Source organism: Echinops telfairi, unplaced genomic scaffold (genome assembly GCF_000313985.2).
Source record: "Echinops telfairi isolate 266 unplaced genomic scaffold, ASM31398v2 ScPeMD7_7467;HRSCAF=8505_1, whole genome shotgun sequence".
NCBI lineage: Eukaryota > Metazoa > Chordata > Mammalia > Afrosoricida > Tenrecidae > Echinops > Echinops telfairi.
In genome coordinates this window covers 11,096,882-11,124,488 of record NW_022111368.1, presented here as the reverse complement: position 1 = coordinate 11,124,488, position 27,607 = coordinate 11,096,882, and the positions used below count along the sequence as shown (strand labels likewise).

Sequence of the window (27,607 nt, the reverse complement as noted above, 5' to 3'; positions counted from 1 at the left end):
GACACACGTGCTACAGGGGCACCAGGACACAATCAAACGGACGTTGGGGCTTCCCGCGGGGCCTTCTCCTGCAGGAGGCTCCGACTCCCGGGCTGCACAGCGGGGACTCAAGCAGTGGGCAAGGCCCCATCGTTTGGTTTTGGGGTGATGCATTTAGAAAAAGACGTTAGTTTTCATAGCTAAAGTTTGACTCTCAAACTGAAACGTCTTATTTCAGGGCCATTCAGGTTATGTCAGATAGAGTCTTTCTAGAATCAGAAATTTGAATGAAAGTGCCCAAGGCCCCATTCATCATTCAACCGATTCCTGCTGTACACCCACGGCAGGACTGAGTCGAACTGCCCCACCTGCTCTCTGAAGCGGTCATCTTCTCAGGAGCAGACTGCCGAAGCTCTGTTCCCGTGAGCAGCCGGTGGGCTGCTGACCTCTCAGGGGGCAGCTGGGTGATTAAACCCTGTGCCACCAGACCTCCTTCCCAAACAGAAATACCACAGGAAAGAAGGAAAAACTTATCACAAAGTAGCTTCGCAATTGTTTGCCCATCCCACGAAACCCCCAACCTAGAGGGGAGCTCCACGGGAGAGAACCACCTGAGTACAGTGTGGTAAAAACTCCAGAACGCTGGAGGAAGCATTGGATGGTGAGACCCCCATCTGACAACTGAGCCCATTTCAGCCTGAAACAGATTCTGATAAACACACACAGCCCCTCCCTCCTAGTGGTTTTCTCTCTGTCATTACTGCTACAGGGAAGTCTGCCCAGGACAGTCCAATCAGACTCACTGCCGCCAAGTCCATGCCAACTCAAGAGCCACCCACCCCGAAAGCAAGTCAAACCGGATTCCTTGCCATCAAGCTAATCCTGACCCACAGGGACCCTGGAAGACAGGGTAGAGCTGTTTCAACGAGTTCCCAAGGACACAGACACTACTGAAGCCTACCGCTGTAGCTTTCTCTCTCGGAGCTGCGGGTGGCTCAAACTACACCCCCCCTTCCGGTGAGCAGCCAGATGTGTACCCACTACGCCACCAGGGCTCCTCACAAGGATCACAGGGCGCCCCAGACCAAGGCACCTTTCTCTAAAGCCCAGGAAAGAACAAAATTTCCTAGCAGAGTCAATAAGTAACCTTTGTCCTTTGGAGTGTGACTGAGAAATATCTCAGAACTTCTGTTGGAAAAGCTTATGTTGACAACCTTATCTACAACCGCACACATGAATGCAGGGGGTTCTATTTTATTGTCCTCCACAGACACAAATAGGCGATGGGAAAAAAGGGACTGTCAGAAACAGTCCACAACCTAGCAGGTTCACATCTCACACCATCAAAACAAACTTTGATCCAAATAAAACCCAACCCATCAAGTCGATCCTGACCCACAGGGACCACATAGGGTTTCTAGGGCTGTGAATCTTGATGGAGCACAGAGCCTCTTCTTCCTTCCTTCCCCGAAGCAGCCCAATCACTGCCTAACCCACCGTGCCCCTCAGATTCACAGACAGTCCTGGGCAGAATCAGCTTCGCCGTGTAGAAGAGCTCAAGCAAACGCAGGGTGTAGGATTCCAATGGGAAAATAGATACGCAATTATGTGAACATCCAATTTGGCCGCTTCCCCACACAGAAGCATTCGGGAGTTTCTTGAGAAAAAGGAGTGCAGAGAAAGCATCCACCTGCTGTCCAGAGAGCACAGGGGAGCGACATGAAGAAAAGACCGTGGATGGCGGTCGGACAGGCTGAGAACGACAGTCGCTGGGGAGTCGCGAGATGACAGCTCTGGCTCAAAGTTGAAGTGCTGATCTCACAAGGAGACCAGTGAATGAGCTATCCTCTTCAAGTAAGCCCAAGGACAGCAGGTGACAGAGAGGGAAAGACACGGGCCCGGAGAACTCCTGCTGCTACCAGTCTGCCAGTACCAGCCTGTGCCTCCTTTAGGAGTCCAACCAAGCGTGCAAACACGAGACGCCGCACGACCTGGGAGAAATATACGTAAAGTGCTCAGTCCAGGGTGTCGGAGCTCACTGCCTCTTCAACAAGTTCTCTCACACGGTTCTCCTCCTTTGGAAACAAAGGAAAAGGCATACCCATACACAACACACACACACACACTCAAGAATGCAGTTCTTAAAGGCTTGAATTGGTGATCTGTCTATCAGACAGGTGTTTCCAGACTGGACTCACGGCCATCATGTCTTGAACTGGAATTGCAACAGTTATTTGAAAGATCAATCATGGGTGGGAGCACCAGAGGCTCCCTGCCATTCCAGAAGGTTACCATCACTTTTTCAGAGTGTGAACTAGACCTGGTGGCCGAGGGGTGAGTGAGTTCATTGCTCTGATAGCGTGGGATCTGTAGAGAGGCAATAGGGGTGAATTCGGAAACACAGTCCTGACACTGCCTGGATGTATTCTGTTGAGAGAATGAAAACAAACAGAAACCACAGTTAGTTCCTGGAATGATCATTGTTACCTGCCACGAGAATCCTCTCTACCACCGAGTCAAGCCACTACAGCATGAGGGCAAATAATATCATGACTCCTGGGAGAAACCACCAGGCTGTGCTAACTATCATGTTATTGATTTTCATTACAAATAACAAGGCCGATGGTGTTCATTTCATTTCAAATATCATCTCTACAAAGGTAAAGTATCTATTACTAATCTCCTAGGTACAAATATCTCCCACTTTCAGGGACCAAGAGTGACCCATCATTCCAGGGCGATAAAAGACTATAGTTTAGAAACATACCCAGTTTCCCCCCGTTTAACTCTCATAATCAATCAGTGAAGCTCAGAAGCCCTGAAACTTCAGCAAATGTTCATTCCGACACCATCAAATCGCCACACCACCACCAGCAAGACAGAAGGCAAGGACTCACCGGCATCAGTGTATCTTCCCCCCGGCCTGGGGCAGACAGCCGACTGACTGAGCCCGTCTCCTGTATCTTCAGCCCACGGCTGCTTTGGGATAGGCCGCAGATACATTGGGTATGTGCCATTTAATATTAATAGCCCAACAAGGCCGGCAGCATGTCAGAAGCATTACTGGATTTAAACAGGCGGGGGTGGGGAGGCGGTGATAATGGGAAGTTGTATAATGCAGATCTCTTTTAATGAGATAATGAATCCCAAGTATGAGTATTTCTAGGCAAAGAGGTTAGGTGATGAGTGTGTGTGTTAAAATTCGTAGAAGTCTAGACCAGAAAATGCTTCGTGAACAGGGTTATATTTACAGTCTCCGTAGTTCTTCAGACACACGGCGTAAGTGATGTCCTTTTCAGCTACTGCCCATGGACCCATACCAAACCGTTAACTGGGTTAATATCCATTGCAAACCATGCAAAGCCCATTTTTGGTTTTGAGACCTTCTTTTGGCCGGTAGATGTTTTAAAGGACACCATTGCCACCCCCACGGATTAGGGAGCAGCACGGCACAACTGAACTGACGTGACATACACGCATGCTGATCAGCGCAGCCACGGCAGCTGCTGTATGCGAAGGGTACTGTGCAGTGTTCACACATGGGCGCGTGTCCAATACTCACCCATATGCGGTTAAGTCACTCTCAGGCATGTCACTTACCTGGGATAGCGTGTGTGTGTGTGTGTGTGTGTGTGTGTGTGTGTGTGTGGTGTGTGCATTCTCTCTCATCATGACCCTTGGTTACCCCCAAAATGGCACAGCACAGCAAAAACTTTGGAGGAAACATGGACAGTTTCAAAGAATCACCGCACACCAAGGAAGTGACTTCCCAATCAGCCACCTCCCTGCAATACTGTTACCTATCATCGGGCTAATTATGCTTCGATAGCCGTAAGCGGTCCTTCAAGAAGTGGCCCGTCGGCGCGTGGCGGCACTGCCTTTACAGATGCTTTACGTTTCAGACTCTTCTGCAAGGATGAGGAAAAACACTGAGATGGGGACGCACACAGCGCGAGCGTGCCGGACGTCTCAAGGTGGGGCGCACAACCCAGGCACTGCAGTCGTGCAACTCTCCATCACACTGATGCCCAACACTGTCCGGGGCCAGTGGCCACTAGTGCTTGGGGTACCATAACCAGGGTCTCTCGGGAAACCCCCTTCGAGTCGGGGCTGCCCCTCAGGCCTCCCGGATCAGGGAAAGGACACCGTCTTTGTTTACTGGGTGTTGAACAAGTGACTCTGGGGAGGCTGAGCCAGGCATAAAGATCTTACTACAAGCTGAATGAGTTCCGGCAAGATGCCCTGTTCAAGGGCACACAAGCACTTTATGAAGAACTAGAAAAGATGGTCGTTCCTGAAAGTGTTATCCACATGGACATCACATCACGAGAGGAGCGACAGTGAAAGAGGGGGCTTGCAGAATAGGCCCCCGCAGCAGCTGGCTCTGCAGAGCGGGCACCCTCCAAGCACCAGGGCGTGGGGTCTGTCAGACCCGGCTCCTGCCCTCAGGGCAGCAGAAGCAGAGGTTCTGAGGCTCTGGCCGCGCACAGCAGCACTTCCAGAACCATACAGCGAAGAATCCCGCCACAGGAGCCACAAGGCATTTCTTCTTCTACACAGAAGAAATGCTACGCTCTGCTGCACAGAGGAGCCAAACTTTCCAGAGAAGAGGAAGCAAACAGAAGAATCCTGGCAAGAGCTGTAGGCCCCTGACGATTTAAAGTAATGGTGCTCAAAATGCTTGCAGATACTAATGGCTGGACATCTGAAGACTAAGACTGTCTGGGTAAGCCTTCTTCGTTTCTCATTCAGAAGGAAAAGAGGAATTTTAAGAGTCGAAGAACTGCAAAATCAGTAGAGTTTGCATTGGCAAAAAAAAAAAAAAGAACTCTTGGAGAGATGGAGGAGCTAACCAAATACTGGAGTATTTCCATCCTTGGAGGGGGACAGACACACACGTACACAAGTATGTCAGTGTGCAGATGGGGAGGAAATGTGGAACATTTCCAAACCTTTTGAAGCCCACATGTACACACACACACACGCACACACAAAAACCCCACATATGTACGCATATAATTTAAAAGACACATGGTGTGTGTGGTGTTTTTCTTTTTAATAGGAAAAAAGAAAGTAGAAAGACCATCCATTTGAAGTATAACGTATTCCACATAAGAACCGGCCAGATGCTTATTCCTCCGAAGTTTTTGCAGCGAGCTGTGGGGTTTGCAAGGGCACAGAGCTTGTCTCCACTGCGGCGGCCCACCGGCTCTCTGAGTCCAACTGTGGCCACACCTACAGGTGGGGGCACCCAGAGGCCCCGGCCCCTTGGGAGCTCCGGGGAGACCTCCTCTAAGCAGTGAGCGTCTGTCTTCTGCAAATGCTCAGAAGCAAATCAACTCTTAATAAACTGTGTCAATAGTTGGAATACTTATTTTTAGACCAGTTGGCATGATTAAGTCAATTTCATAAGGACCTCCTGTGACTTGTTAAAGTGTTCCTAATAATTTCATACTAAATGCTTTCAAGTACATAAACAGTGAGATGAAATGGGGTAATTTATTCTAACCAATTCTGATGGCATCAGATTGGAACATTTTTGATTGCCACTAATTTATGTGAATTTACAAAATGAAATACCTGGTTAGTTTTTAAAAAATGTTTAAAATGTACAGAAGATAAACTTGTTAAAATAAGAATGAGCATATCTGGTTTAGGCCCGTTTCTATTCAACAAGCCTTCATTGGTAAAAGGCTAATACCAAATTTGCAATTCAAAGTATCATCACTTTGGAGGCATTCGGAATTATGGAAATTAGGGAGATGAACAAACACCTATAGAAACAAAAAATGGTTTCTAGACAATGGCTTTTTCTAGACAGACGAATTGTTCTTGTAAAATCTCAGCTCTGGCCGAAGACAAGGCCTTGAGGATTAAGAGGTAAGAAGGTAACAAGGGTTACCACAGAAAATGCTATATAAATGGGCCATGTTCTTGTTGAAGAGGCTGCTGTAGACATTTACGGCAAATTTGAAAGCTTTTTTGCAAATCCCTCCCCCAAAACCCAAAAAGTGATTTTTAAAAAAGTTAACCAGGAATCTGGTACAATAATCATATTTAATATGAAACTTTTGAGGGGCGGGGCGGGGAGAGGGTCCTCTCTAGCTAGAGGCAGTGGGGTTTGGCTTGAATCTTGGCTTCTCTGCTCCCATTCGGTGGGGGCCTGAGCAAATCTCGGGACGGAGTTGGTCCTCAGTTGCCTGGTCTGCAGAGTGAGGATGGAGATCAGGGTGACGTGAGGATTATGTGAGCTCCCAGCACTCAGGGTGCTGAATGGACTCTTGCGGCCTGTAGAAATGGAGGGTGACTCATTCATTCTCTAAAGGCTGTGGGGAGAGGGGGCTGCTGATGTAACTTTTATGCCGTGGCAAGCAGCGGACTTGGACACTGCACCCCCTAAACCTTCATGTGCATGCAGCTGAGTTAAATTCGAAGTGAGAGTTTACCCTGATGCAGGGTAAAGCCATTAACTGTGCCCGCGATCAAGCTGTGCCTGACCCTCATGGGGTGGTGCAGGTGAACTCTGATACTTCTAATGGATGCTGAGAGAGAAACACTGCTTAACAGCTATGGATAGGAAACCCAGCCCCTCTTCATCCTGCGGCTCAGGATACGCTCTCACACTAGCTTTCTCTCGACAAGCGCAGCAAACCCTCTGTGGGCCTGCAGCTACCATCCCCAACATTGGAAAAAGGCAGAAAAGCGTCACCTTGTGTTCCATCAGAAACTCAGATTGCTGGAAGTCTGAGAAAGCATAAAGATGGTGGACTGCTCGACAGAAAGGCACTGATGTCTAGTCTGCTAGTCCCAGGAGTCAGGAGGGGCCATGCACATCAGTGGCGCACACACAAGGCAGTGGTTATTTAGGCAAAGCAGGCCGGAAGACAAAGGGAAACGAGGCAAGGGGAAAGAGAAACAACACAGGTGGTGAGTCTGGTTAAAAGCAAACCATTTCGCTTGCACGTTAACGATGATTACACTAGCAAGTCGGCATCGGCACTGTCAGGATCAGCGACATGGTTTGTTTGTCTCCTGACAATGGTGCCGCCGACTCTCAGGTTCCCAGCATTATCCCTTTTGGGTTCTGGATTGTGTTTCCTTTTTAATAATGGTTCCTCTGGATGCTCATGGAACATAAGGGTCCATTGTAGCCATCACACCAAAAGTAGGTGGTGGCTGTGTAAAAAGGGGGTCTGGGGGCCAATGCGTTTGAGAGGCACAGGATTCAGTAGACACCCTTTGGTCAACTGCATGCACGTTTGTGTGGCGAAGGCTCTAGGAAGTCCTGGGGCAAGATGACACTGACTTGCCCCGGGCTCTGCTGGACATCCCTGAGCATCGGTGGCCCGCAGAGCGCACCTTCGGAGGGACTGATTGCTGCCAGCTTTGCTGTCTCACGGCAGCTGAGCAGGCACGCCTACACAGGGAGCACACTGGCCTGTCCCAGTGCGGAGCACGGATGAGTGCAGGCAGGGGCAGGAGGGAGGGCAACCCTCGCCTTGTCCTCTAGGACAGAAGCGCTAAGTCTCACAAACGGCTGGGGGCAGCGGTAGGTAGGGAACAGACATCTGCTCTCCCAACCCAGGGCCACCTGTTTTCCACTTCAAACAACGGCCAATGACATTTGGAATCTGCGCCACTAATAAAATATCATCAGAGGTGCCCCCCCCCCCAGGTGAATAAATATAAATATTGATCCTAAAATATACCAAATGCCTAATCAAGCGGCTGGTGTTTGTCGCTTCTGGATTAGACTTCCTTTTGTTCTTGTCAGGTACCATCGAGCTGGTTCTGACCCACAGTGATCTTAGGCACACAGACAGACCCCTGCCCGAGCCCTTTGTTACAGCCCAGTGTCTGACCCCTCCCTCTCCGGTTCCTCGGGTGGCCACGCTGTGTTCTAGCAGGGAGGGGCCTCACTCGCAGGAGCAGCTCTTGCGGTGGCTTCCCCCTTCCACCGGGGCCCGTTCTTCCTCTTTGCTGAGATTTGGGGCTTTGGGGGGAGTAAAAAGCAACTTGCTGGAAGGTCTGATGCCAGAGTCGCACCTCCAATGAATGAATGAAAGTTTCTGGGGATGGAGCTTCAGCACCTGGGTTTTGGTCAACTCTCCAGCTGCTGGCAGCACAGGTGGTCCCAGACCACAGCACGAGGAAAACCTACCATCTGGGTGGAACATCAGGAGGGCAGAGGCCCGAGAGGGAGAACGTTCACTCTGGCTAAGGCCTGCTGAGGGATTCCCATTCCCACCCACCAGAGGCAAGAGTCAGGAGAAAAAGAGGCTTTTCCTGAACTCCCACAGAATCATGACGGCAGAGCTGTGCTGCTCGTGGCAAAGAGAAAATGTTGCCAAGGGCAGGTGCAGATGAAAGGGCGTGCACCTTCTCCCAAACACAGGTTATATGCAAAATAACTGCACGAAACTTTGGGCATGCACTGTTTGGGGGCCCTACACCAGGGTACCCCTGATGGTGTATTGGTTCCCACTTGGGCTGCTAACTGCTAGGTCAGTACTTTGAAACCACCAGCCGCTCCAAAGGAGAAAAATGAGGCTTTTTATTCCCATAAAGAATTACAGTCTTGGAAACTCACAGGGGCGTTCTGCCCTGTGCTACAGGGTCACGGTGAGTCGGCATCAACTCGACGGTAGTGAGTTTGGTTTGGGGTTGATACCAGCGGAGGCATGTCCCACATATCCTTACTTTTCTGAAACCAGAATCCAGTTCACTGGCCAGTGTTCTGAGAGAGTGGAAAAGAAGCAGCCCTATCGATAACCAATACTGCTTATTAAAATTGCTAATATTTTGAGCAAAATTTACCACCCTTAAAAATCAAGGGATTTAACCTTTAAAGTAATGCTTCATTATTAAAATCTGGTATCTACACAAAGTATTAACTTTTTTGCACTAGCTTAAGTTTTCTTATTCTTTATTTCCACTGACCAACTGTTTAGGTTTGAATATGAAATTAAACGTTGGTCATCTTGAAGTTTACTAAATTAGCACTGAAAGAGCTTCTCCTTATGCAATTCATTAGGAATACTTGAACGGATCACTTTTTTTCTTTTACAAAACCCAGACCTTCTCTACTGTATTTCCACAACGATTCCTTTTCCATCTTAAAGCTAGGAAATGAACGCATGCAATGGTTCCCTGCCCTGGCGGGGGGGAGCGCCATACCTGTATTCTCTCTGTTGCGGTGGGCCACAGCTGCCGACATAAGACTTTTTTGAGAACATCAGGAAGGAGGCTCACAGTGATCAGCAGGATGATGCTCAGCCATGCGGGGCCGCTAGACAACATCTGGATAAACACGTAGTACATCCTTTGGTAGCTGAGGAACGGCCTGGGGTAGTTCAGAAGCAGAGAGGGAATCAGAAATTAGGAGTCAGCGGGAGAAGCACTCAAGACTGGCTTCCTGTATTCGCCGTTTGCATGGTGATGGCACCGGCTCTGGTGATGCTGGCTTTTGTGATTGACGCTCGTTTCTTTGGCAGCCCTGGACAAGTCATTTAACCTGCCTGCTTTTGTCCCATTACATTCAAAAGATGGGGAAGAGGGGAGAAGTCTGTGAAGTCCTTCCAAGGAGAAATTGTGGAAGTCCTTGAACTCAGTTTGAAGAATACCATCAATGTCTCCTAAAGCTCCCAACGTGCTCAGTGGTTATTAACATGGAAACGATGCTTAAGAGCTTTGATTAGAACAGCAAAACGACCCACTTAAAGCTTGGATCATAAACATATTGAAGAATTTTCAAATAAAAATACAGCCCATGAAATATTTACCTACCAGGCAAATTTAAAATTCAGAGAAAATGTCCAGATCGAGCTCCACGATAGAAGGTGGAAAAAAATACACGCAATCATGCTACAGTGATGAACATGAGGGATAGAATTCTCTTTCATATACTTTTCCATTTAACTTTGGTCACTTATTAATAGTTCCAAGGAACATGTATTAGTCCAGCATGGAGAATTCAATGACAAAGCTATGCCCAAGTATCCGCAGAGCATCAAGAGGACTGGAAACCCAGGGAGCTGTTTCCCGGGAGAGGTGACAGCTATAAGGATTCCTGCAGACAGGAAGCTGTGCTTCATCACGGAGGTGCAGAGATGCAACCGGTTCCTGGTCTGTGCGCATGGTGAGATGCTACATCACGTTAGTCTTTATTGAGGCAGGCTGAGATAGGGATGGGGGTCGGGGGCTCTACTGCACCTTCGTCAGTTCTAATGCCCCAATTCTAGGAAAGACAAAGCCCCCCTCCCCCCAACTGCAGAAGAAATGTCATTTGGACCCTTTATTGAGGATTTTGGAGTCATTGTATGCCTAAAAACCCTTAGGCCTAGTTATCCAAGTTTTCCTGATGAACTCGTCTCCTTTCCTAGCCGTGGGGCAGGGAAGTTCCTTAGGGCAGCAAGTTTCTGGAGTTTGGGACAGGCTTGCTAGAACCACACCCGAAGCTCTTCTCAAACCAAACTCACTGCCAGCGAGTCTCCCTGTGGGTTTCTGAAACTGTAACTGTTTGCAGGAGTAGAAAACCTAGTATTTCTTCCCCAGAACTGCCGGGGGTTTTGAACTGCTGACTACGAGGACTGCAGCCCAATGCGTAACTAGTATACCACCATAGCCCTTCTAGTTTTCTATTATTTCTAGAGCCCTGGTGGTGTAATGGTTATGAGTTGAGCTGGGACCCACATGGTCAGCAGTTCAAAACCACCAGTAGCTCTGGGGAGATCTATGGGCTGCTACTCTTGTAAACAGTTACAATCTTGGAAACCCACAGTGGATCACTATGAGTCAGCATTGACTCACGCCATGGCAGTTTGAATTAGAAAAGGATCAGGTAATACATCTAGTTGACCACTAGGGGTCACCAATTGAACGAGATAATTGGAATGGCTACCAGCAACACCCATTCGAGGGGCAATAATTAAAGAACATTTGTGTCTATTTTTTTTCTTTTTCTGATGCTGTCTACTACAGGCCAGGTTCTGTGCTCCGTGTTAGAAATATAAGATAGAGAGAATATTGCTTTTGGTCTTAAGATCAGGCCAGATCATTGTACACACATGCATCTGAAGGAGATACTCAGGTTTCAGGCACCTAGCTTATGTCACTTAGTTCCAGCCCTGCTTAAAATCCTGTCTGAAGGGAAGGCAGAAAGGGAAACAGGGGTTTTTTAGGAAAACAGTAAGAGGTGTAATAGAAGCATGAACGAATGTGTCGGGGATGAGGTGGCAGGGCACCACCCTGACAGTCTGAAGCAAACATCACAGGGGTGGAAGCACTGGAGTCTTGTAGGTCAGCTCACTGGTAGGGACAATGGGCTGAGCAAAGACTGGGCAAAGGAATCCTTGTCCTATTACCCACACAGATGCCAGGCCCAAGCCCAGCCACTCCTCTCCCTCCTGAGGACTGACCACACCACCAGCACCTCTTGGCTGGCTCATTACAAGCTTCTTCCTGCTGGCCTTTCTGATCTGCTTTTGAACTCAGCGATTCCATTTCAACACAGCAGCCACCATGATCATTTGAGCAATTCAATCTGATTCTAGCACTCTGCTGTTTAAAACCCTTCAACAACTTCCCACTCTACTCAGACAAAGTCAAACGCCTTACCTAGTCAAAAGGTTCAGTGTGACTTGGCCCTACTTAATTCTCCAGTTTGATCTCATGCCACATTCCCCCAGGCTCGCCATTCTCCACGTATATTGGACATTGTTCAAGCCACCTGCCTTAGAGCCGCTACAGTTGGCAGTCTCATGGCTGAAACAGAGCCTCTTCCTTAAGAGTTGGGGCTCTGGAGCCAGGCTGCCTAGACTCAAAATTCCAGCTTGACTGACTTGGCAACTGTATGGCTTTAGTTTGACCGTCTGTAGTACATGAAGAATACGGTTGTGGTGAATAGTAAATGAGATACAACACATCAAGTTCTCAAGCCATTCTAACCCAAACCACACTGAACCCACTGTTACTCTGGCTCCTGGCCACCCTATCTAGGGTTTGACACTATAGGTCTTTATGGGAGCAGTTGGTGGGTGTGGACTGCTGATCTTGGCTCACAGTGCCACCAGGAGTCCCTGTGCCCCACTCTAGTCAGGAGTTAATAAGTGGTAGCGATGATCATAATGGACTTTTTAGGTGGTACAAACAGTGAGTGCTCAACTATGAAAAAGGCTGATGGTTCAAACCCATCCAGAGTCATCTTGGTGGCAAGGCTTAGAAACTTGTTCTAGAAAGGTCTCATCCTCGAGGACCCAACGGGGTAGTTCTTCTTGTGTCACACGGGGTCACCATGAGTCAGAACCGACTCAAGGGCAACTTTCGTTGTTGTGTTTTGTATGATGATGATGAAGTTCTTCGTCTTCTGTTTACATAATCATTTAGAATGCCATCTCCTAGCTTTCGATCTGAAGTAGTATAACTCATCACAAGTCGCACGTCATAATTTGGCATCTCGTTCTTCCATTGAGAATGCCCCCTCCCCCACCCCTCATGCCTAGGACCTGACAGAATGTAGTCAACAAATACTTGTACCAACGAATGAGGTGACTTGTACAAAAACTGCTGTTTGAGTACTTGACGGAAGATATTACATTACTAGCATATTCATAATGCATACATTATACTGAAAAATTCATACCAGATAATTCCTCCCCAGAGCAGGGAAAAGGCAATGTAGAATAGCAGTGAACCCCAGATGACGAAGTGGTTTATCCAAGTCCAGTAGTGTGTATCTAATGCAAGCTAAAAGAAAACAAAAGGTGATTACTGATGGCATGGTATTACGGCAGTGTGTCAGCAGAAGCCTTGACAAGTAGGAAAGAGAGTCAGACAATCTGGAAGAGGAAGCCAGGAAATGGGGAAGCAACAACAAAGCCACACACACACACACACACACACACAACCTGCCTTCATTTTATACAAAATGTCTACGCAAAACTTTGTAGGCAAAGCAAACGAAGCCACATCTTAATTCCAACGGAGACAGCCAAAGGTGTGCCGACATCCCCACTGAACTCTCCCCAGTTCTAGGGAGAAGCAGGTTCTGCCACTGGGGGACCCAGGGACAACGGTCCTGGTGTCATGTTCCCATCGCTCCCTAGGAAAATTTCTTTGGGGGTGTTTCTGCATTACTTTTAAGACTCAATGGGCAGGTCTCTGGGGCTTTCATAATTAAATTCAGGATGGGTTGCTGGCCTTTTCAAATAATTCTAATTGGAATCTTTATATATATATATATCTCCACTCCTCAATTTCTCTTGTATAATTCTGGGAGTAGACGTATTGGACAGAGTGCCCAGCTTTGCTGTGACACTGCACTTCATGCCTCTGAGTCCCAGGAAGAGTCTGTCCAAGGGAGGCACAAGGAGCTCTTCTGGCCTCGAGACAAGGAGACCTGCACGGAGTAGGGATCCCCAGTGGCCCAATGTTCACAGGAAATCCGTTACCTTGAGGGTGACTGTGAAGACCATCACCGTGAACACCAGCGTTCCGAAGGTCCAGTTTCCAAAGATCTGTTCAGGGAAAAACAGTCCAAGCAATCTGCTTCATATGCGCTTCCCCTCTTTGACACTCAAAACAAGAGTTTCAGAGGAAACACCTCATTGTTCTGAGTGCCAACGCTTCAAATTCTGAAGCTGGAACACATTTTGTTATTACTAATATGATAGATGACAAGTCTCCCCCCACACACCCCGATGCACAGCAAGAACCCCGAGCGCCACCTGCAGCCCCTCTCCTTACTCTAAACTTTCTGTAGCAAATATTAATACTAGCACCTCAGAGAACCACCTCTTCCACCCCCAACATTAACAGATGATATTTAAATCTGTACAATGCAAACTCGGAGATCCCCTTACCCCGACCCCCACCCCAACCGTTTCAAGCTCTACAGAGGAGACAATTCTCTGGTTACCTAGCTAGCTAGACCTTCTTTAGCGCATCTCAAGACTATATCAAACCAATAGTGTGTTGGCTATTCCACTCCAAACCTGACTCAATGTCTGCAGCTGCTCAACTGGTAGGGTATTTTGCTGGTAAACAACTTGAAAAAGTAAACATGCTAAATACAGGCTCCGTAAGGGCAGCATCACAGTGATGCTGTAAGGATACGATTTTCCTCGGGAAAACCATAGGGCAGGGGAGACACTGAGAAGGGAAGACAGACAAGACAAAAACCCACAAGCAACCAGCGGCCAGAACTACGGACACATCAACACTTCAGCTGAGGACAACACCTGCATGGGGCAGCAGAGGAGACAAGGCAGGAGGAGGGAGAGGTCAGGCGGGCTTCCTGAGCTCCAGCTGTCCCACTGCAGGACGGGGGCGGGACGAAATAGGGGCCACGGTGATGGCAGAAGCGTCCACGTGACTCAATCCACGAGAGCATCACCACATTCTCGACTTCGGATAAAAGACAAGTGCAAAACAAACCAGCACCGACAGCCGAGGCCTCTTTCTTTTCGGAAAAACTAGCCTATCGCAAATCTTATTCTCCAAAAAAAAAACACTTTTCTTGGAGAAGATTCTACAGTGTGTAAGAACCTGTTCTGGCTTACTGGATTCTGCGGAGAACTCTTCCTCTCAGAATGTTCGTGATTGCCTCATAATTAAGTCAAATCATTCCTCAGGAAAACAGTAAGGCTTTTTGTGGTCATTATTAACTTCTCTTTTTCCCCTCCCTATGTTATTATTTATGTTCTTGAATTCAACTAATGGCTACTATCTATGTGACTACCTGCTTTCCTTGTATCTGTGTTACTATATATCTTTTTAAAAATAAATTCCCTTGATTTATATCCTTCCACCTTCCCTTGCCCCGGGCTTCTCCGTAACCATCACAGTCTGCAGCTTTTGGCGTGAGAACCATTTTTCTCGATTCCTTCTTTTACAGTAGCGATACAGACTAAATCCTTAAGGACCCCAATCATCATGCGTCATTCATTTCATTCCTCACCTCACTGTGATGACGTTTATTCTTCTTAGTTTGGAAATATCAGGCCAACAAATTGGATGCAGATTGGCCACATCAGTGGTTCTTAGCCAAATGCAACTTTGGTCCCTCCCCCACCCACTCCGTACACCTTTCAAGCCAAGAGACAGCTGTCCTTGGCCCATGATGAAGCTCCTATTTCTGATTTCTTTAGGATCCAGTACATCGATCATTTAATTCATTTTATCATCTCATTCAAATCATCAATTCATATCTTCATGTATTTGTCTCTGGAGTCCATCCCCACCCTTTTCCTGGTCTATGTTTATTCTCTTTTCCTCACATCTTTAAGGTGCGGGGGATGAGTGTTTTTGTATGAAGCTTTTGCTCATAAAAGTTCTCTAACTTAGACTCATTGAATTTTCAGGTGGAAAACAACCGCACGATAAAAACAGAAGAGCTTTTTTGAAGACCACGCTCTTAAAAACATCTACGCAGTCTCCCCGTGTCTGCACCGGCGCCTTTGTTCTTCACTACACTGCCAGGCGCTCGGGTCTCCCCGTGCTCTGCAGGCTCCCTGGCTCCTCCTGTGAGGCCGTCCCGACGTGGAGTATTCTCCAGGAGCACGCCCCCGTTCAGCACCAACACCAAGCTCCCTGTTTTAGGATCATTCTCTGTGGCCTCAAAATGAGAGACTGCTCTGGTCAGCAGGGCTTATGCTGCCCGTGCAGAAAATGCTCAGTGAAGGGACTTTCTTTTTGCGATGTTGACGATGAGTCAGTCTATTCATCTCTCTCCTCTCTAGGCACCCTCCATACTATGGCCGATCTAGGTCTTTTTTTAAAAGTAGGCTTCACCTACTGGCAATCAACAGAACTGACATCTAAACTATCACATCCATCCTAACTACCACAGCCTGGTTCTGAAGAAAGGGATGAGCACTTATATTTGCCGACGTGCACTGCCCCACAAGCACCCAGCACAGGACCGTCCAGCTGAGATTGCCCCTGATTTCCTTGAGCTGGTGTAGACTTGAATTACTGCAGAGGCAGCCTATCGTGCATTTGTTAGTTCTGTGAGAGATTTATTTCCTTCTGAATGAAAACAAACACATCCACAAAACTCAATAAGTAGCCTAACTTAGGCAGAACAACCTGTGTTTTGTCTCGGCCTTTCCACTCACAGATGAGCGGCCATGTACAACTTCTTTGAGCACCTTTCCTCACCAGTGATATGCACACAAAAGTTGCCACCCTGTACGTGTGTGTCTTCAAAGAATTATCACTTATAATATGAATGCTATAATTATTTACATTGCTCTTATAGCTCTAAGTCTTTACCTTCTTTAACTCCTATAAAACTTTTGCTGAATGAGAGAAAATACTATCTCTTAAATGCATAAATATTGGATAACTACATTAAAAATGCATAAATATTGGATAACCACATTAAAAATGCCTGACTCAGTACCAACTTCTCTAGCTACTAATTCATACTATCACCATATATTAGAAAGTTTTTACATTTAACATGTGTTATATATGTTAAACTAAAATGTAGTGTTGAGCATGGAATTTGTATTTTGTTAGGATGGGCCAGAAAGTCCAGTCACGCAAATGCCACCATCAACTCTGAGCCACCAAGTGGCGAGGCATCAAACCAGGCTTTCTGAGTCTCACGGGACTAGAGAACTTGCATATGTTTTATGTCAGTTTCTTTATCCGGTCATCACCTCCATTTCCGATGAACCGTCCTGTCTAACGGCTGAACAAAGACATGCGGTAGTAGTAAAGGACAAACAAAAAAAGGTCTAGGAAAACGTCACTTAAGGTGACCTAAGGTCCCTTCAAGGAAATAGACTATAAAGGGCAGCGAGCAATGAACAAATCCACAGAAATCCTTGCATCTGCGGAAAGGCATCAGAAACAGCGCTGCAGCCCTGACCGTTAGCGCATGAAGAGCGGATGGGTGAGACTACAGCCGGAGCCACCCACCTCCGGGAGAGTTTGTAAAGGAAGAGGCTTGATATTGCTTCCGATTCATGTTGGGGTGGGGTCACCCTAGGGACCCCTGTCGGAACCAAGTGGTGCCAATTCAGTCAGCGCCCTCCTTCCCAGGTGCACAACGCCCCAGTGTGAGCTTTAAAAACCATGACTCGTATGTATGTGCCCTTTTGACTTTTGCTCTTAAATTACTCTTCTAATGTTGATTCTTTCTTGAGGAGTATTTATCCCTTATTCTATGTCATTGTGATTAAAACAATGAAAAGCAGGCATGGACTACAACTGACATTATACAGTTTTGGGGCAAATAGCCTGACCTTGAGTTTGCAGTCCTACTATGCATTGAGAGCTGGCTGGTTTTCAGGTTCCTCACTTGTAACCTAACGCTCATGGTCAGTCTGGAAGGTGACTGCAGTTAAACCAGACAGGGTTTGGGAACGTGAACTACAAAATGAAGGACTAGATAAATGGCATCTATTCTTCCTATTGACATGCTGCCATGATGCTCCTAGTTCAGTCCCCAGGACATTAAAATCTTATTGTTGTTATTATTGTTTTAAGCTACATACAGGATGCTTACTTACAGCCAGATGCATAAGGAAACTTGGTAAAAGAGACATAAGAATGGAAAGATAGCTCCCTCTAGCTTATTTTATGGCCTAGTGGCAATAAAGAACAATTCCGTTAAAATAAATAAACCAAGACAAAGAATAAATGTTAGAAAAATTTACGGTTTAGGAGCAGTGAATCTGCTTTTAATTGCAATGAGAGATAACCCCTTTTAATAATGCCATTAAAAAGAAATAATTAAGTGGGGCACACAAGCTCCATTGACGGCAGGCAGAAACGTTATTGTGCTTCAATCTGAAACTCTGACAGGAAAAGCAATATGCAGAAACAAACTGGGGGAACGAGGGGTGTTAGGTTCAATAAGAAATGGCATCAATGGAGTTGCTGGAAACCACAGTGTTTCTTTGAGGGCCAGGTATACACATGTGACCCTAAGGAGGGAACCCTACGAGACTCGTCACTCTCTGGCTATTCCTCTGGGCAGGGTCAGCAGGCCACATTCAAACCAATGTCACCAACAGCCCTCACCTCTACTTATGTTGCTCTTTGTTTAAGGTAAAGGGTAGCTGAAGCATGTCCAAGTGGTTTTAAAAACAATCAAGGGCTCACTTGGCATTTCTGACCCAGAAATCTGCAGGTCCCACACCTAGTACGGTGGTCCTTCTCCACCACATCTTTAGTGCTAAAGTGAGTGGAAGGCATCAGCATCCAACAATCGCTCTACTTACAAAGCACACAGAGGAAGTTACATGTGAAAATATTTTCGAGAAATATTTTATCTGTAATGCACTCCAAACACAGAGAAAGGACAAACCCACAATTGTCTTACCATGTGTGTGTTGGTAGTCATTATCTGAGGGTGGGAAGAGAAGCAAGTAGCAAAAAAGAAAAAAAAAAGCAAGATACAAATAAAACAAACCCCTAGAAATTATGTAAACAACCTGAGAGCTGAATGTCTATTAGAAAGCTATAAATCTATTCATTGAAAAGAAAATAGATCATTACAATAAGCACATGTGCAAAAATTATTAAAATATGTTACACAGGAAATGGTTCCCACTTTAGAAGGAATGCTGGAACGAGCTGACTGAATTCTAGATAAACTGCTAATAGTGAAAGATAACTTACAAGATTAAGTATGACCCCCCTCCCCAAAAGATATTTCCATATAATTTGGGGGAGGCTATCTACGGCATGGCATTTACTGATATTGAAGGCTAGTATGTGTTCTTTCTTTTTTTTAAGTATATGTTCTTTAAAGCAACTCAATAAGTATCACACACACACACGTATCTTCCTATGACACCAAAACCCAACAGGAACCTTTACAGGCTATAATAAATTAATGTACTGCCCAAGTGATCATGTAAGATTAGAACGGCTTATTCCTAAGTAACTAAATAAAAAGATGCAGTTAAATACGAACCTGTCCATTGCTGGTTACTGTAGTATTTTCAAACATGAAATAAGCACCAAAGAAAAATACCAGAGCATCAAATACTCCTAAGAATGTCCAATAAATGAACACTCGCCAGCGGAGTAGAGCGTTCTTGGCAATATCTCTAAACAAAGAAAAATACAAGAAAATTACATCCTCATTATATTAAAATACTATCTCAGTTAATACCATTCCATTGACACACTATAACCACAACCACCTTCATAGTTTTATAGCTATTCTCTTTTCTTGGCGAAGGCCTGTCAATCACAGGAGAGTGGGTTCCCCGGGTAGTAGAAGTACATGTGGAGCTAGTCAGGAGGGAAAGCACTAGAAACGCTTGCAGATGACCTCTGGAGTCTAATAGGCCAGCAGGCAGTTCTGCTCTTCTGAGGAGGAAAGGAACATCACAGGTCAATCTAAATCTACGAGATAAGGAGATAGGGGGCAACATATTTAATTCCGTCTTCCTCCCTACTTTGGAGAAGAGCCTCCCTTGGCTTTTATCTGTATAAACTACATCCACGTTCCATGCCTTATCTACCTTTCCACAAAGATTTCTGTGTTGATTCCTACTGCTATACCATTCCCTCTGTACCAAGTCACATGCTTCCAGGTCCCGACTGTTTGCTTGCACCATTTGACACAACTTCAATACTATACGTATTTAAGTATAAGTCACAGTTCAGAGCTCTTATAGTGAGAATAGAGAATCACAACTTAAAAAAAAAAGCCAATATCCTATGATGACATAGGATAGTTTAAAATGCCCCTATATGTAATGAAATATAAATGACTAATAAACATTAAGTCTGAGCTCCCTGACAGCAAAACCAAAATGCTTTAAGACTTAGCATTTTATTACACACAGACATTTCTTGATTGAGGTGGAGGCAGTTGCTGACAGGATCAGAAGATTCAGTTGTGAGTGATCGTGAGGAGGCTTAATTGTGATTGCAAAAACTTAGAACTCCACGGTGGGGATTGTTCATTATTGTCATTCTGCTGTATATAAAAGGAACCACCCCAGAAGCAGGAATGGGGGAATCTCACTACCACCGAGAAAGAAGAATCAGGCATGAAGCATATCTCTTAGGCCTAGAGAATCCTGTGTCCTGAACCTTCTGAATCCGGGACACAGAACTGTCACAGCAGAGAGAGGGAGCAGGGGAATCAAGAGCCAGAGTGTGAGATAGAGTGCTGGTTTTCTTGGTCCATGGAGTGAATCAAACCCTAGCACCTTCTGGTAGGAGGTTTGCTTGCAGAGTAAGGGAGCTTAACTAGGGAGGGAAGGGGAGGTTTGCTGACCTAATTACAGCTAGAACTGAGACTCTTTAAGTGAGGCTGAGGCAATGTGGTGTGCCCTTTGCGAATCTATCAGCAGCGCCAGAGGGTGTTTGTTGTAACATTGCCCAAGCAGGCAGAGGCTAAAGGATCAAAGAGCACGGAGATGCCTGCCTGTGGGCATTGCTGAGAAGAGACTGTCCTAACTGAAGAACTGTGCCCTGAGTATTTCTGATCTTGAATTGTAACCTGTTAACGTCTCCAATAAACCCCATGCTCATGAGCATGATCCGTGTGTTTGTCTGGTCAATGCAATGAATTATTGAACCTAACAGAGAAGAAGAGTGTACTGTGAGAGGGAGGGTTAGGTCAGAGTAGGCTAAAGAAGGCTGGAGAGTGGAGGTATATTTGACAGATATTGGCCTCAGACCAATCAGTTTGATTCGTCTTCCCTCTATGATAGCGGTTCTCAACCTGTGGGTCGCGACCCCTTTGGGGGGGGGTGTCGAACGACCCTTTCGCAGGAGTCATCCAATTCATAACAGTAGCAAAATTACAGTTATGAAGTTGCAATGAAAATAATTTCATGGTTGGGGGGTCACCACCACATGAGGAACTGTATGAAAGGGTTGCAGCATTAGGAAGGTGGAGAACCGCTGCTCTATGAAGTCAGAGCAAGTCAGAGGGGCCTCCTCTCCTTTTCTAAAACCAGATTTGGCAAATAGAAGCTATAGATCATATTTCTGCTTCTTAAAGTGATTAGCAGAGAACAGAATGTACATGTTCGACATTTACTAACTAAAATTAGACTGAAGACCTCAAGTTGGCTACACAATTCATGACAGGACTTCTCGGGCTAGATTATCCTGTCATAGTTCATTAAGAGATACCTCTAGGTAATGGTCTACCAAAGTCTGCAACCTTTTGTGTTCTTACACTGATTCCGGTATTAAGTACTCATGTGCCCACAGCACTTATTTGGGGCTTCAATAGTTCAAGGAGAAGGCAGTTAATCCAACAAAGTGGGTTCCTAACAAAACTTCTGATAAATGGAGCAAGTCTTGCTTAGTTAGCGGTGGACCTGGGAGAGAAAGATACAAGCCTAGAAACCCCGTATGGGGCAGCTCTGCTCTCCCACAGCGTTGCTATGAATTGAAATGGACTCCACAGTAGCTGACAAGAGTGGGACACACAAACTCCCCTGTGTGAAAAAGTCCACAGAGCTACACACACACACACACACACACACACAACTGGGACAGGATCAGTGGGTGGTATCACTGTGCTGCTGCTTGCTGTGACACTGCACCACACTCTTGGAAGATGCATTATGTTATTACACTGGGGGATATTCAATAAAGGCGATGTTTTTTACAACCACAAGTGAATCTAAAACTACCTGAAAATAAAAATTCCAATACAAAATAATCAAAAAAGAGAAACACTGTAGATGCCAGAGATCCTGAAATAGCAAGAAAACATTGTTTTCCCTATTATTGAATAATACCTTTTTTTTTTTTTTTTTGCAGAAAAGATCACACCGATAGAAAATCTGTTAACTTTTATCTTTGTCTCTCACTGAATGCAATATACTGGGCTTCAAAGAGCTTGTGGGAAATGATCATTTTTTCATGAACTCTTTGACCCTCCCGTAGACTTTGTTTGTCAAGGATCATTTAGGTTATGAACTTACAGAGGTCACAATGGGGAAAGAAACGCTTGGGCTCTTCCATAACTATCTGCAACCATGCTAGGATATGAACTGGTTCAACCTGTACATTCTAATGTAGTATAAATTTAATCAAATTTGAAGTATATTCATTTAAGTTACCTTGCTTTCTGCTTGAAGAATTTCCTGAAGAACGAAATGTATCAGCTAATACACTGATTTTTAAGATGCTGCCAACTATGCACTTATTTGAAAGAAGTACGCTATTGCTACCTAATTATTCTTTGTTCTACAGAAATGCCACTTTGAAGCCACCGTACCTGTACAGTGAAGGGTCTCTCTTGAGCAAATCTATACTGACATGCTGTTCCATCAGACTGTACAAGAGAATCGGGAGGGAAGTAAAACTGATATTGTACAGTGTCAGATACGCAGTATCATATAAAGTCTGTAAGAAGAAAAAGAAATTAAACTAAAACATTGCTCCATTGCATTTTTGTAAACACTGGCTGTTTCATTTTAAAAGACCTTTTTTTCCCCTTTGAAATTGCAAAGGACCACAGGCATGGCCACTCCAAAATGCATAGCGCATCATCTTTCTCCTGATAAACAATGACATTTTCCAACGCTCCATTATGTCCACTAGTCAACACTGAAATTACAACTGACATAAGGTCCAACTTTGAGCCTCTGCAAACTGAGACATACAATTTTGATCACTGTCTTCAAACTTCAAATTTTCCCCAATCCTGGTCCCTTCAGATAAAATCAGTTCACCCAAAGTCCATCAGTAAGGAGATTTTTGCTTTGGTACCAACTGCCTAAGCAGCTGCTCCATTATTGTCTGAAGGTCACCCTTGTCTTCACTTCACACATGTTAACATATGAAGTTCCACTGATGACCCAAAGGGCCAAGGAAAAGATCTCAGATTTCAGGTGGACTGGCCCTGGAGGGGCCCTGGTGGTACAGCCGTGACAGCACCCAGCTGCTAACCCAAAGGCTGGCGGTTTGAACTCACAGGCTACTTTGTGGGAGAGAGTGGTGGCAGCCAGTTTTCAGAAAGATTTACAGGCTGGCAAACCCTGTGGGGCAGTTCTAGTCCGACTTAACGGGTAGTTACAAGTCAACATTGACTTGACAGCAGTGAGTTTGATTAGGATAACAGCAATCCTCAAGAGATGGATCGACACAGTGGCTGCCACGGTGGGCTCAAGCAGCACTGATGGGAAACACGGGCAGGACTGGGCAGTAGTTCATTCTGTTGCACATCAGGGTGCTAGGAGTTGGAACTAACACCAGCACCATGCGGCATGTTGTGTGTTACGTTCAGAAAGACCAGCATGGTCTTGCCCACCCCTAGAGGGCAGGAAAATCACTCTCAGTTAAATCCGCGACTGGACTGCATCTGTGAAACGTCAGCATCAGAGAGTCTGGGGTCAGCGGACTCTTGAGGACTGAGCAGGACCTCGACATCATGGTTCCTGGCTCCACACCCTGTTCCTGTCCCCTAAGTCTGTGAGCTGGAGCAAACACATGTACTCCAGAGAGGCAGGAAGGTGAAGGCAGCCTTTGTCATCTTCCCATGAAGAGTCTGCCTTGGGGTTTCGGGCAGCCCTCTCTGTAATGACCGCAACGACCAACATGGTGCGAGGTAAAAGAGGCTCAGGTAAGCCTGGCACATAAATGGAGAGCTTGAAACTGACCTGTTGTGAAAATCCACAGAAGAATTGGTATAAAAACTGAGGGAAAATGAAGCAGACATTCTGAAAGACAAATCACAAGGCTGTCAGTATAAAGGTACACTACCCAAGGTATCCTTAACTTGTATTTGAATTCCCAAGAAATGTCAGTTACTACTACTATATTTGGAGAAGGCAATACACATGTGTTCTATGATTTACAGAGTAGTAAGTAATGTGCTTAATTTCCCCCCTCTCTTTTTAATGCACCTAAAATGTATCTAGCACTCTGGGAACAGCCATGGTAGAGTGATAATTTGTTAAAGAGAAATAAGAAGGCAATATAAATGCCAGTCTAAATAGGAAAAAAAAAAAGAATTAAATTGCATAATTGGGAAAAGGACCAGAATGAGAACTGATTTATAGTAATTATAGAAGAATGGCTCTTCCACAGACATTTCACTATTGCTATCTTCTTACTGGTTCCATGTGAAAGTTTGCTGATGTGAGAAAAGGGCTAGGTTTCCCTTTGGTAGCAACAGCTTGTCCCTTTCTTTCTGACAGTTACTTCTATTCTGAGGTCAGTTCACTCCTACAGCAGGCAAGTCATTCTGACCACTGTGTCATTCTGTCCTGCTGGTTACACACCCCAGAGACAGTGACAGGAGCAAGAGAAGCCATCTTACCTTATAAAAGAAGTATTGCACAAGCTCAGATATCCGAATGTAATAAAAATGCCCATGAACAAGCAGCATCTTCTTTAAGTGCTTGAATTTCGGTATTGCATAGTCACTGTTCCTTGCAGCCTGACGACCTTCCTTTCCAATGACACCTACCAGAGAGACATAAATGAGCTGAAGAAGCCTTCTCTCATCACTATGCAAGCAACATAAAGTTAGCATAAGCCATTGTTATGAGCTGTCCCAGTCAGGATTGCATCAAACTATATAGGTGCCCTCAATGTACCAGCGTGAATTCCATGACCTTTCTGAAGGAGCCATGAGAGGAGTGCTGTGTCTCGTGTCATATATCTGTCTAGGACAGTACGCAAACGTCTGTCCTAGCTGCTTCTCATAAATTGCTTCCTTACTGCAAACGGTAAGGAAATTGTGGGAGCAGCTACAAACAGTGTTTCCCTGGTAGACATGTAAACAAACGGTATGGACCGAGATACGGAACTCACTCTCAAGGCTATGAGAAATTCAGGTGTGGGAATAGCAAACTTGTCTGGGAACACTGCCAGTATTTAGTACATAAAACTACAGCACGGTGGGCTGCCATGGCTGCAGTTTGCACCGTGTCTGTCTGTGTCTATTTTGTGCTGCAGCCCTGTATTGTCTGTGTGTGTGTGTCTGTTTGGTTCCATGTTCATTCTCCCTGCTCACTTTCTTGTGGTTGTAGCCCTCTCTTGTCTGGGTACATCGATAGAACTGGTTGCCAAGATAAGTAGGTCATCTTAAAGGAAGAGACGCGGCTTACCGATGCCGACATGGGCTTCCAGGATCATGCTGACATCATTCGCACCATCGCCAATTGCTAACGTAATAGGGTGTTCTTTTGAAAATTTAATTAATTTAACAATCTGGAAGGAAAAAAAAAAAAAAAGAATTCATCTTCTCTGTTTAATTTTTACTCTGGCTCTTCATGACTTAGGTGGAAATAACAAAAATAAAGTCACTTTAGGGAAAGAAAACATAAATAGGTTTATAGTTAACTTATTATAGCCAATAGATACTTTTTTACATAAATAAATATCCTATAACATAAATCAAATAGCCTCTGGATCTTGTATCCATAGGAAAAATCTTTTCATATTGAAAAAAAAACCAGAGCAAAAGTAACTAAGGTATGACTACAATGAAATGAGTTGAAAAACGCTATGTTTTGAAGTTAGAGATATGAAGCAACACGAACTGCTTTGTAGTCACTGTGGTGCTCTATACAGGACAAAGAGGAGGCTGTCTGTCCCTGTAAAGACTCCAAGTCTGGGAACTCCTGCACAGGGCTGCTATGAGTAGGAATTGACTCGATGGTTGTGGGTTTGGGTTTGAGGTACATGAAGACAGAGTCCTGGGAGCACAATAGATAAATGCTCAGCTGCAAACTCAAAGGTCAGCAGTTTGAAGCCACCCAGGAGCTCAGTGGAAGAAAAGCCCTGGCATCAGCTCCTGTCCAGAGTACTATTAGGAGCCCCCACTGGCCACTTCATCTCTGTCCAAAAGGTCACTGTGAGTCAGAGTGGACTTGCCAGCACACAAAAACACAGGAAATGTGTTGGAAATATATGGGGGGCAACAGACAGACCTCAGCATTTCTCACCCTGACAACAGTTACCAGTCGCTGAGTGTAAGTCCTGGGTGGGACTTACTCAAGTCCAGTCTTTTGGCCCCAGACCCTCCTTGCCCCAGCCCATGGTGGCAGCGTTCTGTGCCAGGAAAGGCAAGCTGAGAGGGGCTCGGGCCAGCGCCACTGCATCTGTTCCCCCAGAAGCTTGCCGTGCTCTCAGATCTAGAATACTGTCTCAGAGATTCCGCCTGCAGAGAGAACTCACTGCCATCGAGTGGATGCTGACTCACAGCGACCCTATAAGGACAGGGTAGAATTGCCCCAGGGGGTTTCCAAGACTGTCCTTGTTCACGGGAGTAGAAACACATGTCTTTCTTCCACGGATCGGGTGGTGGTTTTGAACTGCCGACCTTTGGGATCACAACCCAATGACTAGGCCACCACGGCTCCTCTGTGGAGAATAGCAGGGAGTAAAATCATACTGCTCAGAATCTCTTCTCAGCAGAACTCACTTCATTTGCAGCTGAGCATGACTAAGTTCAAGTTAAATGGCACTCTCAAGAATATATGTGTAATCTATTCCCCAGTAGATTTAATGAAGATGCAGCTTAGCCTGTAAGCCAGTTTGTGAACAGGAATGGGGAATAAGATAACCACGAGGAGGCTTCCTGGATTAAAAAAAAGAATCGAACACAATAGCCTCAGAAACGATTCCTTCATAAACATGAAAACAACACCAAACAAACTCACTGACATTGAGGTGATGCCGACACATAAAACCCACAGAATCATTGGATTACGTTGTAGAGCAGTTTACATCTCTGGGCATTCTTGACAACACAGAGAGCAGAGGTAGCATGAGAAGACATCCAGGTAGCTGTTATACACACAGTCAAAGAAGCCAAGGAACGCACAGGGAGTAAAGAAAGGTAGAGAATGCCAGTGTCACTCCAAACAGAGACCATGGTGTTGTCCTCAGGGGCCGTCAAACTGACTCCAAGTCAGAGTGCCCCCACACGAGCCAGAACCGAACTGCCCCATCAGGTTTCGCCGGCTGAAATCCTGCGGGCAGCAGGCCACTGGGTCTTCTCCTGTGGACGGGTGGGTGGGTTCAAAGTGCCAACCCTCTGTTAGAGCTGGGTGCCAACAGACTGGAGTACCAGAGAGTCTCATTCCAGAAAAAAACCCGCAGTCATGAAGCCCGTTTCCACGCGTAGCGACCTTTGAGACGGCGTCGAAGGCTGTGATTTTCAGGGGAGCCTCATCTTTCTCCTGCAGCGTGACTGTGGAGTTTCACCTGCTGCCCTTGTTCTTAGCAGTCCAGCGTGTCCCCACTACACCCCCATGGCTCCTTGATATTATTAGAGGGGCGTTATTAGTATTATTATTTTTAAAAGTGTGAATTCTGGAGTTATAAAGTTGAATAGCTAGAATAAAACATCTCAACTGGTAGAATAAGCTAGTGAATTTAATAAACATACAGACAGGGAAGACAAAGAGGAGAGAAAAAACGTAGAACATGGAGGAGCCTCTGAACAACGGGAGCTGCATGCTGCAGGCCGAAGTACACGTGCCGGGCAGCCGGAGATGGGAATATGGCTGCTGCTGCTGCTGCTGCTGCTGTTAGGTGCCATAGAGTTAGTCCAGATTCGTAGCAGCCCTCTGTGCAACAGACGGACACACCCCGCAGCTCGGCAGCTGTTGTGTTTGGGCGCATGGTTGCAGCTACTATGTCAATCTACCTCCTCAAGCGTCTTCCTCTTTTT

General features: G+C 45.8%; 1 protein-coding gene across 1 annotated transcript in view; it reads right to left on the bottom strand.

The window, feature by feature from the left end:
- Positions 1-1,217: 1,217 nt before the first annotated feature.
- The window catches only part of ATP11A (ATPase phospholipid transporting 11A), a 224,509-nt gene continuing 198,119 nt past the window's right edge, over positions 1,218-27,607 (bottom strand). The window contains exons 18-26 of the mRNA XM_045283811.1: positions 25,035-25,137; positions 24,242-24,387; positions 23,580-23,639; positions 22,196-22,323; positions 18,911-19,046; positions 13,428-13,493; positions 12,620-12,723; positions 9,157-9,322; positions 1,218-2,406 (exon numbers count right to left, since the gene is read on the bottom strand). Of these exons, the coding sequence (XP_045139746.1) occupies positions 2,149-2,406; positions 9,157-9,322; positions 12,620-12,723; positions 13,428-13,493; positions 18,911-19,046; positions 22,196-22,323; positions 23,580-23,639; positions 24,242-24,387; positions 25,035-25,137 (1,167 nt within the window). The 3' untranslated portion in view covers positions 1,218-2,148. The remainder of the gene's footprint in view (positions 2,407-9,156; positions 9,323-12,619; positions 12,724-13,427; positions 13,494-18,910; positions 19,047-22,195; positions 22,324-23,579; positions 23,640-24,241; positions 24,388-25,034; positions 25,138-27,607) is intronic.